The sequence below is a fragment of the Pectinophora gossypiella genome, chromosome 1, assembly GCF_024362695.1.
Source record: "Pectinophora gossypiella chromosome 1, ilPecGoss1.1, whole genome shotgun sequence".
In the NCBI taxonomy this organism is placed as follows: Eukaryota; Metazoa; Arthropoda; class Insecta; order Lepidoptera; family Gelechiidae; genus Pectinophora; species Pectinophora gossypiella.
Window position 1 is genome coordinate 13,435,547 of NC_065404.1, and position 12,795 is coordinate 13,448,341.

At 40.2% G+C, this 12,795-nt stretch overlaps 1 protein-coding gene across 1 annotated transcript in view; it reads left to right on the plus strand.

Moving 5' to 3' along the window:
- The window catches only part of LOC126370616 (protein Wnt-6), a 42,188-nt gene that overhangs the window by 21,795 nt on the left and 7,598 nt on the right, over nucleotides 1–12,795 (plus strand). Inside the window, exon 2 of the mRNA XM_050015582.1 lies at nucleotides 2,003–2,223. Within this exon, the coding sequence (XP_049871539.1) occupies nucleotides 2,003–2,223 (221 nt within the window). The remainder of the gene's footprint in view (nucleotides 1–2,002; nucleotides 2,224–12,795) is intronic.

Below are 12,795 nucleotides of genomic sequence, written 5' to 3' on the forward strand. Positions count from 1 at the left end.
CAGCGGCTGTTGCGGCTGAGTCCTTGAAGAGGAGGAAGTACTCGGGTCTGGCGGGATCATTCCTTTTTGTCCCATTTGCAGTTGAAACGATGGGTCCTTGGGGTCCAGAAGCAAAAATATTTGTTAAGGATCTCTCAATGCGTCTTATTGGGGCTTCGGGAGATGCTAGGGCTGGTAGTTATTTCTGTCAGAGAATTAGCCTGGCGATTCAGAGGGGTAATGCTGCCAGCCTGTTGGGCACCTTGCCTCGGTGTGACGCATTGGAGGAGGTGTTTTATTTATAAGATGTGTTTGTTTTGTTTTTAATTGTTTGAATAAATAAAATACATATATAGATAAATAAAATAATACACAAATAATACACAAAAGTTTATGCGGACTTTTGAGTTAATTCGTTTGGGGTTCGGAGTAGGAGTCTACTCCGAGGGTGGGGGCTTAGGTTTCATCATCATCACCTTTCATCATCATCACCTTTCATCATTTCATTAATCATCAAGAAAAAAAATACGTCAGACATGGCTGTATGGGCATAGTTCCCTTTGCCTTACCCTTCGGGGAAAACCAAAACAAAAAAAAATATCTATGATCCAGACATGAATTCACATTCATGAAGCCAATAGGACTTAAAAATAGCTGATAAGGAGTGGGTAGTTATTTCTGTCAGAGAATTAGCCTGGCGATTCAGAGGGGTAATGCTGCCAGCCTGTTGGGCACCTTGCCTCGGTGTGACGCATTGGAGGAGGTGTTTTATTTATAAGATGTGTTTGTTTTGTTTTTAATTGTTTGAATAAATAAAATACATATATAGATAAATAAAATAATACACAAATAATACACAAAAGTTTATGCGGACTTTTGAGTTAATTCGTTTGGGGTTCGGAGTAGGAGTCTACTCCGAGGGTGGGGGCTTAGGTTTCATCATCATCACCTTTCATCATTTCATTAATCATCAAGAAAAAAAATACGTCAGACATGGCTGTATGGGCATAGTTCCCTTTGCCTTACCCTTCGGGGAAAACCAAAACAAAAAAAAATATCTATGATCCAGACATGAATTCACATTCATGAAGCCAATAGGACTTAAAAATAGCTGATAAGGAGTGGGTGTTTATACAGTCATAAGCAATATCATATACCCACTTTGGAACCCTGTCGCACTATCATATTTGACATTTAGTGAGACTTACGGTTTAATTTATCAAAAAAGTTAATGTGACATGGCTTCAAGGTGTATACACATTATACTCGTGACCGTACACCTCTGCCTACCCCTTAGGGGATACAGGCGTGATGGTATGTTGTATTACGTTAACTCATATACTTAATAACATTCCTTTAACTTAACGAAATGGCTTATGGACAAATGTTACTATAATTTGAAGGAATATTTTGAACATAAAAATAACGTAACGTAATTACGTTCAGCTGCTTGTCTTCCCGGGCATGTCGTAAAAACCGACAGAGGGATTGTGTCCTCTAACATGATGGACTAATGTTATGGGCGATAGGCTGATCCCTTATCACCATAAAGTTCATCATATCCAGCTTACGACATCGTATCAACAGTGGCTGCAAGTTGTCTTTGATTACTTGTGGCTCTGCCCACCCCATTAGGGATTACGGGCGTGAGTTTATGTATGTATGTATGTGTAAAAATAAATAAAATTTGTAATTTTTTAATAATAAGTAAGTATATTTTCAATAATTTTCTTTCAATGTACCATTTCTTTATTTCCTTATGCATATTTGTACGCCTGCATGCAGGCCGAACACATCACAACATTGTAATTTAAATTATTTTACCACCTTTTTTGTATTCTATGTGTTCTCGCAAATAAATTGATTTGATTTGATTTGGGGCCTTTGGTGGCTCAATAGTAACCCTGACACCTTTTTCGTCGGTGATTGATGTCGGTTATTGACATCACAACCCACACCAAAGAAGAAGTATATCTTCATCCATAAAATACAGAAGATGTAATAGATTCTTAATCTTCAACAGGGCGTCTGGCAGCGCAGTGATCTTGGACCCGCGGATGGTGTGTAAGAAGAACCGGCGCACGCGCGGCCGCCTCGCTCAGATCTGTCGCAACGAGACGGGTCTATTGAAGGAGATCACTAGAGGGGTCACCTTGGGCGCCACGGAGTGTGCACACCAGTTCCGCAACCGACGGTGGAACTGTACCACCCAGAGGCGGAGCATGAGGAAGATACTCATGAGGGGTGAGTTAGACTTCCAAATTTTCCATGATGCTGTATTACTAAAAAATACGTTCGCGTTTAACCACATTCTTGCCTATACCCTATTTAATGTAACATGATTAGAGTGACATACTCTCTCTTTCGTACTAAGCTGTATACTTTCAGTGCGAAAGAGTTTACTAAAAAATATTATGTTATCTTAGTTTCTTTAAATATTTAGTTTCAAGAGTGTTAAAAATCTTATAATACTTTGTGTTAAACCAAATTGTTAAGTTGCAACCAGGAGTTTATGAATGTTGTCGTTATCTTTAATTGTGGTATCAATTACGTATTTATATTGTGCTAATGTGTCAAAACATGTACTGTTGATTATCATGTTGATAACCTATAATAAATAAATAAATAAATAAAGAGTAAACTCTCATTTCTTTTGCACTTTTAAGGCCATATAGAATAGAATAGAAATTGGTTGTTATAAAGGTACGCCACACACAAAAACAATAAATAAATATAGGTACTTATTCAATTCTTGATGAATGGCTTCTGTGTGATCACATTTCTGCCAGTGTCACGTTTGAAGAAAATACACAATCGAGCAGGAATAAAATCTAACTGGTCGAAAATTCGATAGTTATTTTGGTATGTCCTCTTGCAAGATGTTGATATAAGCAATATAGAATAATAAGATATTTCCTTTGGAGTGCAAAGTCTTGAAAAAATCGCGGATGTCCAAGTAGGCGCGTGTACCAAGGACCTTATTTTAACTCGCGTCGCGTTACGTCGCGCTTATATAGCGTGCTAGGCCTACAGATGAGGTAGCGTTTAAACAACTACATACATTTTGTTGGTAGCGCGACTGTGGTAGCACCATTATGGTATCCTAGTGAGATAGGGCCCTAATACAAACATGTGCTTTACATTTTCATTCTACGGCGATTATTTGTTCAAACACAATACGTAGATATAAAACTTATGAGTCTCCATGACATTCCGAGAAGTTCACAAATAGGTAGTTTTTATTAGACTAAATCATCCGAAGATGTGTAAATTAAATTTAAATGCCGCCAATGCAATAAACCCTTTCATAAAAGCATGCGTGAACTTCGCGAGACCGCAATGCACAAAGCGAACCATGAATCACTTTATTGAATTTATACACATTGATACAAAACTATACAAAAGCGGACAATCGATAGATTTATCGAATGAGCGCGATGAGTTCATCAGCATTTAAGATACAGTAAAATGTGGGTAGGGTCGGCTACCTGGGTTTATTAGTCGATGGACAAAGAACGCGAAACGTGTTAAATTGCACTGATGGGTATCGCCCCTAATTCGATTAGGGCAAAAGAGTTGATTTTTATGCGAACGCTCATTTATCTAAATGCGCTGGTAGTGATGTGCTGGTGGGCTGCGTTTGTACAGATATCGATGCCCCCATTAGTGATTGACAGGTTTACTGTACTACTCATACGTGCACATCAATTTTTTCTTGCCATAATGAGTTGGTATCTAATTTTCAGTTACACAGTGAACTTGTTAAGATACAACTTACAACCCCTGCTGATAAAATTTCCAAGACTGCTACCAGGAGGATATATTAGTCTGGCGAATCTGGGGAGGCTCTCTCCTGTTTGGAAGCCATATTTTATGGCGACAAGTAGCCCATAACCAAAATGGTTTATCGTATTAGAATGGCTTCAATCTTTCAGTCTGTTAGCTGAACATGTTCTGTGTTTTTATTGCTGTCAGTCCAGCAACAGCTCCCAGAAGTAAAATGAATAACCATCATCATCATCCTAGCTTTATTCCGTATTCCACAGGGTCCGCTTTAATAACCAGAAGATTTGACAAGTCCGGTTTTTTTATTACAGAAGCTACTGGCTCTCTGATCTTCCAACCCCAAGATAAAACTTTAACCAGCCCAACTACAGATTAGGACATATACCTCCGAAATCACATTTCTCAGGTGGATTTCCTCGCGAAATTTCCCTTTACCGCTGAGCACTTAATGATCATTTAAAGATCCAGACATGAATTTGAATTTGGTTTAGCCCCGTGCTGGCTTCAAACAAGCGTTGTTCTAACTGGGTTACCACTGTTTTAAGCAGAATGAGTAACCATAGAAACCATAGAATATTAAAATCTTCTTCTATCGTGTGGGTTGTGAGGTGAATTACCAACCTCATCAACCCTGGTGCCAGGGTTATTATTGAGCTACCAAAGGCTCCCTAACATGGCTCATGTAACGACTACTTACTTACAGTAAGTAGTAACCGGGACCAACGGCTTAACGTGCCTTCCGAAGCACGGATCATTTTACTTTTTGGACAATCAGATGATCAGCCTGTAATGTCCTAACCAAGGGATCACAAAGTGATTTTTGTGATATGTCCCCACCGGGATTCGAATCCGGGACCTCCGGATCGTAAGCCCAACGCTCAACCACTGGACTACGTAGGCCATTATATTAAAATAACTGCGATAGATTATCGATATTAAATGATTAATTCACCACATCACTATAGACTCGACCATTCGTCGTCGATCTGCATTTATTTTGCCTTCATTAGCGTAAATTAAGTGGTATATTTGTCAAAATGCGTTTGCGAATGCAAAATATTTATAAACTCTACCAATGCTTACCGGACATTCCTTAATAACTTATCAGCGATTGTACCCACACCTTTTTTGGGCAAATGATTGCAAAAAAAGTTGTTTCTTTTTGAATACAAGAACATCAAAAATGTCAACGCAGTTTTTATAACAGTTTGATATCGACAACCATTTTGCTAATGTGAAATAGCTGCATTAATTAAACACTTTATTGCTGGATATGATAGCTTAATTTGATACTTTTTGTTCTCATTTCCACATTTTTTTAGCGAGACCACATCAGTTTATCGACGTTAATGAAACCTCGAGCTTCTAAATCCAGGATTAAAAAGATAAGAGTAACGTCATCGTCTCAATTCTAAATTAATTACAAAATAAGGTTTAAAAAAGTTGTGTGCGTGGGCGGTGGGGGACGAGCGGGGCCGAGGGGGGTATGGCCAACAAATTAGGTTAAAAGCCTATAAATTGATGCGAACAGTGATGGGTGGCGCAGGCGCAACCGCTACAGAGCTGAATTAGTCCCGGATTTTTATCACTCGGTGACAAGAAAAAATATCGGGTACAGGGTGTTGTGTGTTTATTTGTAATTACTACTAAAATATATTTACCTAACTATCCGAACTTATATCGTAAATATATTTTAATATATTATATGCATATATGCAATACATGCATACTATATATAAATGCATGTGACCCATTATTGACACTTATAAGTTGTTAGAAAACATTATTGACAGAGTAATAATTCTATCTACCATGTAGCTTCATACGTATTAATGACAAAACAACAGAGACCCTCAGAATATACTATTAACTGTTAGAACAAAACATAGTGTTGTTTTTATCTTGGACGGAATCGCTATAAAGCTTAGTGACATGTACACAAATTGTACTTACAAATATTTGTGCATTAACATCGCCCTGTATCCCAGTACTCATGAGAAAAAATAATGATCGTTAATTGGTCCCTTTCATTAGTAAGTCCGTGCATTCTTTGCTTCGTTCTTTTTTCGGTGTCAAGTCTTTATCAATGAAAAAAGGATTTCATTCTTATTTAAATTCCCTTATCGCCGCACTGTCGATAGACCGTGAGCGTTTGAGTAATGTTTCACTTAATGATTTCCGTTATGGTAGCTATATATTACTAATAAGTAATAATTTTACCTTTTAGTAGCCTACCCACTTTCTATACGCCAGATATTATCGCCCATGTTTATGTTACAACATTGTGTATTACTTATGCACGACCATAAAACTGATTAATAAACAGAGAGAGAGAGAACTCATCTAAATTTAAATGTGTACACACTAAAAGCCAGTTTAAATTCAAGAATGAAGTGACATAAAATTGAATCAAAACAAAACGACGACATAAAGCGTCACAATCAAACGCAGTACCACAATATCAAATCGTAAATACCTCGACACCTTATCGGCTAGAGTCGACGCCGGGACCGATTCCCACTTAAACAAAACAGCCTAATTAAGCTATAAACAAAGCCACAAACACGGGCCCCCAAAATATTGAGGTTTAAGACCTTATACTAATCTCAGCGGCCATTAAGTGTCGACAGGTCGCCGTGAGGAGTCCGCGGGGGCCCATAAAGATTACCACACGATAACCCGACTACTGGACCCCTCGGACCTCACACATGCCTTCAGACCCCCACATAAATACTCAGGAATGACTTCATATCGACAAAAAACCCGGCGATAAATTTGGCGCCCCTCAACACGTAAATGTTCTTAATTATAGTGTAATATCTGGGGCGCATTTCGTGATATCTAATCTGTTCACTCTTATGGTCGATGCCCAACCAATCTCGGCGTCTCGATGGGGATAATGGTCGTAATTTTTCTCGATATCGATTATTGGCTCGGGTGCTGCACTTACATTATCATAAAGCTCAGTGTTAAGTATCAGAATCGCCTTTTTGAATCAGCAGCGGTTTATTTTATTAGACTCCTCCGAGACGTCTGACAAACGATTCCGGATCACCAAATAAAGCTCGACTACATATTTATAAGCGCTCGATACAGCCGATGTCAGCTCGTTGGCTCATGGTGGAATAAACAATAGCTGCTTCCAGTTATTTGAAAGTCAAACATCGGGTTCCCGAGGAGTAATCGACGTCTGAAGCACAAAATTGTTGGTAGAGACGATATCTCTCAGCCTTCACTCGAGTAGAGAACTCACAGGTTCGTCGTGTCTTTTGACATTTGGACCTCTCGCTTATACTTGAATGAACGGAGATATGCCGGTCTCGCTTACGAGTGTGTTCTGGGTTATTCCACTTTTATTTTTTCCCTTTCCCGGCCAGCAACGGCCGTCTGTCCGTCACGTGTGACAGGCGCGCGCGACGCACGACAATCCGCACTTGTCACCGCTCACCCTCTTGCCAAATTAAATAAAATACCCCACTACACTAAAATAGGTGCCGAGAACGACCAACTTACTGATTTATTTTCACAAAATGTGACTTTTAAGGAATTGTAATACAGAAATGCGGAGGTAACTGTGTGCTTAAATTTTTCTTGGATTTTAATGAGGGAAAGGGTCGTCATTTGTTGCTGCGGTATTCAGGTTTGTCGATGTCGACTCGTCACCGTGAGAAACGCTTTTACGGCGAGGAATGACAGTAAACTGCTTGACTGATTGCGAAATGTGCCCAGTACTTAAGTATATTGCGGACCGAAACGGTTTGGTGCGTGTCGCCGCATATCTGTGGAGATGTAATGACTCTTGACCTGCGCCTTGCCTGTGACGCAACGTGTGCTAGACGCCGCAGCGGTCTGCACCGCCGAATGCAAGCGTTAATTAGGCGTTAACTAAGAGAACAAAAGTCCAGTGCACGAAGCGTACACTCTGACAGATATATTCCATCGTCGTCGTTGGCTCGATGCGAACATTAACCAGAGCTAATTATTCCCATTAAACGTGCACAATCCATTCAAATTAGCCATCGGACGTTCGTTGAATAAAGTATTCGCGTTTTGTGCGCGGCTGAATGACGCTCGGCCCCTTCCGGTGGGTGGTTGCTGTCACAACACGCAATGCGCGTCGCGGACGCACCGCACCGCATAATGAGACGTTTACTCGCATTAGCTAAAGAAATTGACAAGTGAACAATAGCGGGCAAAGGGAAAAAACGAACGTGAAAACTGCAGAAAGGGCCTGGGCAGTGTCGTATCGTATTACCCGACGTAAAATATCTGGGGAAAAGGAATGAGAAACGAGCGTTCGATTTAAATACGGGTACGAGACGGCAGCGTTCGCGTGCGTTCGGTAGCGTGAGAATGCGCTTTATTCGGCGGCGACAGCGCGTCCCGCGTCGGCGCAGCCTGCGCGGGCCGTCGATAAATCAGGTGCGCGGCCGCTGCGCCCGCGCTACGCTCGTATATCGGCCGAGGGGCCCACAATGGCCCGGCGTTGACACGCTGACACTGACGCAATTGCTCGCATGCGCCGTCCGCCGTCACCCCGACAGCCGACGGCCGCGACAACGTTACGAGCCCGTCCAAACCCCCTCCCCCACCCCGCACGCTCGTATTTATTGCGCTAAATATTTGAATTAATCAGATGAGATAAAATGCTCGCGTTCGTTTAAACATTCCAATGCGGTCGCGGTGACAACTCGATGTATTGTCCTCGCATTAAGGTGATCCGCGTTTAAAGAAGTCATCCCTCGTCTTTTTACTGAACTGGTTCTTAAGTAACTTACTTTTGCTTATTTGAATCTTAGTGTTGAGAAAGCATAAAAGTTTACTTTCGAAGTGTGTGCGATGGTAAACAGCAATAAAGGTCGTTATGATGGTTTTACGAGCAGATCTCGGTTCGCGGGCTGCGCGTGCGCGTATGACATACATGTTTATGACGCGGCGCGGCTTGAGTGGCGGGACACATGATACTTGGCAGCTTCGTAAGGAAACATCACTTCACATGTTTCACTCAAGCCCGTAAGAAATGGGGATGAAGATGTTACGTGCAGGAATTTGTTTGCAATGCCTGAGTTTAAATTAAACTGCACCATCTAAAGGGTGGGGTTACATTGTAATGGAGCTTCCTGAATAACCAGATCTGTGCACACACTAGTAGGTACTTGTGCGTGGTCTTATACAGGTTGTTAATAAGCTGAGTGAACGGACTTCCGTAGTTCAGGCGCGTTGTACTACATAGTATAATGTTGGTGGGTGGGGAAAGAGAAGGGGCGATTAGATATACTATTCTGTTAATTTTTTCCAGTTTATTTATTTATTTGTACACAATAAAACAGACAGAAGGAACATACAAAGAAAACAGATAGTACAGGTAAGCTTATCTTTTTTTTAAAATATAATAGGCTCGCGTTTGATCACAATCTCACCTGATGTTAAGTGACGATGTGGTCTAGGATGGATCACGCTTACCTAGCAAATGCCTATCTCAAATAAAATCTCTAAACAAAGAGATTTCTTCCATCTGACCTACGTGACGAGAGAGATAACATAACATAAACAGCCTATATACGTCCCACTGCTGGGCACAGGCCTCCCCTCAAGCAACCGGACGCTGTTCCACTGCGGGTTGGTGAAGGTATTTTTACGGCTAATAGCCGGGACCAACGGCGTGGACGAGAGAGATATTCAACGTATAATATTATTTTTACTATTATACATACGCTTACAAATTATTTAGAAATTACTTAAGTATTCTAATATAAAACAAAATATAAACCTAAACCTACAAACCAAATTTAAATAAATTATATATAGGTAATATATATTCCATAAATACGAGTTATACTTACATACTTTCAATATGGTTTTTTTGGTATCAATATGGTTTACTTTTAAATGCTATGACACTAAACGTATTATCTATAGATGTAAGTAGATGCGGCCAACCAGCTCGTGGCTCCGCCAGCGTTGTCAACGATTTCAGTCATTCAGAACTTATCGCCATCAGCTCACTCGGGGCCTAGGACCCCGATACCGAACCGGCCGGCTTGGTCGACGATTTCCCTCAATCAGCACTTATCGCTATCAACCCACAAGTGTCGATTAATTCTTTCAAATATTTTTCCTCTCAGATGACGCCCTGAGCCGAGGTTCGCGTCCAGCTTGGCACCCTCAGACATTGTACCGGGTGAGAGCCTTAAGCGCTCCCCATTTGTCCGGCCCACCCGGATACTGTTTATCTGGGTCCCCACATCACTACCCACAATTATAAGTGCTATCCGCTTCATGGCCATTCCATACGTAAGAGATTTTCAGTCATTTTTAATTCAAAAGCCATTTACACGTGCAATCGTGATGACGTAGCTGCTCTATAACTATCCATAGCATATTTTTGTCGTAAATTAATTGCGAGCAGTATAAAACAGCGGACAGCGGATGTAAACAATAGATTTATATTTAATAGATACATACATACATAAACTCACGCCTATTTCTCACCGGGGTAAGCAGAGACTATAGATTTCCATTTGCTTCGATCCTGACACACTTCTCTTGCTTCCTCGCTTCATCAATCGCTTCATACACGCACGCCGGTTCAGAGTAGATCATACTAAACCTTTTCTAAGAACATCTCCTATTTGGTCAGTGTAAGTCCTTGTAGGTCTGTCTCTGCCAGCTTCGCTTTATAATAAATAAAGAGTCGATACTGTTTTAGTAAAGACCTTTAAACTGTATAAATTACTACTGAGTCAGTTTATAAACGTAGATAAGCTATGGTCCCGACATCGTTGCTATTTACCTACATACTTAAGACTTCAGGCGTCTTAAACCAGCTTCGTCGTCGACTCGACGAATACTTACTTATACCAGAATAATCACCAGGATCTTTGAAGCGCAGAAAGTGTCGCGATCTCACTTGCGTCCATCTCGAATCTAAAATTCCTGAACGGGAGTGCGTGAACGGTTAATTTAAAGTCTCGACGCTGCGCCTGCGACGCGATGCGTATCGGGAGCGAGTTTCAGTTTATCAGTTTCTAGCGGGAACGTCCGGCCGATTTGTAAGTACGTCTAGAGAGTAGGAGAGAGCGAGTTTTGTATTGATATTGCTTTGTACTACTCTTCTCCGAATACCTGCCAACCCGCACTGGAGCAGCGCGGTGTATGCTGCACACCCTGTCCGGTTGATCAAGGGGAGACCTGCACCCAGCAGAGGGCCATATACAGGTTAATGACATCGTAACGAAAACTTTGAGGGATGATTCAGGTAATGATTCTGAGTTGATATCAAGTGGAATTCTCAGTCGCAAAAGTATAGAATTCAAAATAATTTAAAAATACATGAATTTTGCGACGGAAAGTTCCAGTTGATATTAAGTCAGAACTATGGTCTGAATCATCCCCCTCAGTATTCGTTACGATGTCACTAACACACTGTATAGGTTGTTTATGTTGTTTTACAAGATTAACATTGATAAAAGGTAATTTAATGCCCGTTGAACTTTACCTTTCTGAGAGATAACCTGACTGACTCGTGGCGACGCCCCTAAAGTACCTATCTAATTTGATTGTCATGTTGGCCAAATTGAATTCTGATAAAAATAGAAAATACAAAGCTTACCTACGCTCACTATATTTCTATTCAACTTTTTTAATCTAACGCATTGCTGTCATTCAGAATTTCGAGAATGCCGCTTTAGCTCAAGCTTTACGCCGTTCCATTATAAATAAAATTAAAATTGCAAAATCCTTAGCAATTTCACATATGGGCTGCGCAAGCGATGATCTCGCGACGTCCCCTTATCTCGTCAATTTGACGTCACCGTCTCTTCGGCTCGTATCGTCATTATTTATGTTGTTATTCCACCTGATTAATGTTGTAATTGGTACAGTTATATTTGTAACAGTATGTATATTATTAATGAGCAGAATTGGGGATCTTCGGCTTGTCAGAAAACTAAGATGGTATCAAGAAACTTTTTGCCAAGCTGTACATTTTGGATGTAAATGATTGAAGGTTGTAAACCTGAAAAGTCTGCCTCCTAGAAGCACCATTGTAATAAGTATAGCTGTTTTAATATCTGGGGGGTTAAAATGGCCACATCGAAGCAATTCATCTAAGAAAGCAATATTGCTATTTGACATTTGTTTGCATTAGCACTTACTTTTATATGCGCAAATGTCAAATTGCAATATTGCTTTCTTAGATGAATTGCTTCGATCTGGCCATTTTAACTCCCCTGTAGTGTACGCACTTCGTGTACCATCATGAGCAATATCATGTACCCACTTTATAACCCTGTCGCACTATTATATTTGACATTTAATGAGACTTACAGTTTAATTTGTCAAAAAAGTTAATGTGACATGGTTTCAAAGTGTAGGTATAGGTACATATTAGTACTCGTGACTTTTACACTAATCTAATAAAAATTAACCTATTTACGACTATAATTTCACTTAAATTACTTATTCGTACATCTAGTGCTTAAATTAAAAAGTATAGAATTTGAACGATATTAATTTAGTGTAAAAGTTACAAAAGAATGTCATTGAGAGAAAAAGTCCGCTAACTGGATGTTTCATTGCAGCTTGATTGTAGCTGAAGTAAGGACGGCAGAAGTATTTTTTTTTGTTTTGTTGAACAGAATAAATACAGATCTAAAAGTTAATACCAATTTATACTTCATCAGACTTAACTTTGGTAAATATCCCGCTGGCTGGAGGTCGGTTAGAAAACTTTGTATTTCCGTTTTTTTAACGGAACAAATTCTGTTTTCAGCATAATTCAGTAGAACAAATCCAGATCTAATTCTCTGCATCACTCTTATGTCTCCCAGAGAGGGGATCCCGCTGAGTGTAGACACATCCATGATTTGGCTCGCCAACACATCATCACTGTACATACAGACCGTCCTGCATTGACTGACAGTTTGTCTTGCTCTGTTTTCAGATGACGTATGCGCCCTAGATAAGGATAGCAATATCCAATATACTACACTATCATCTTATTCTATTTTTGTTCAAAATAATCAGTTC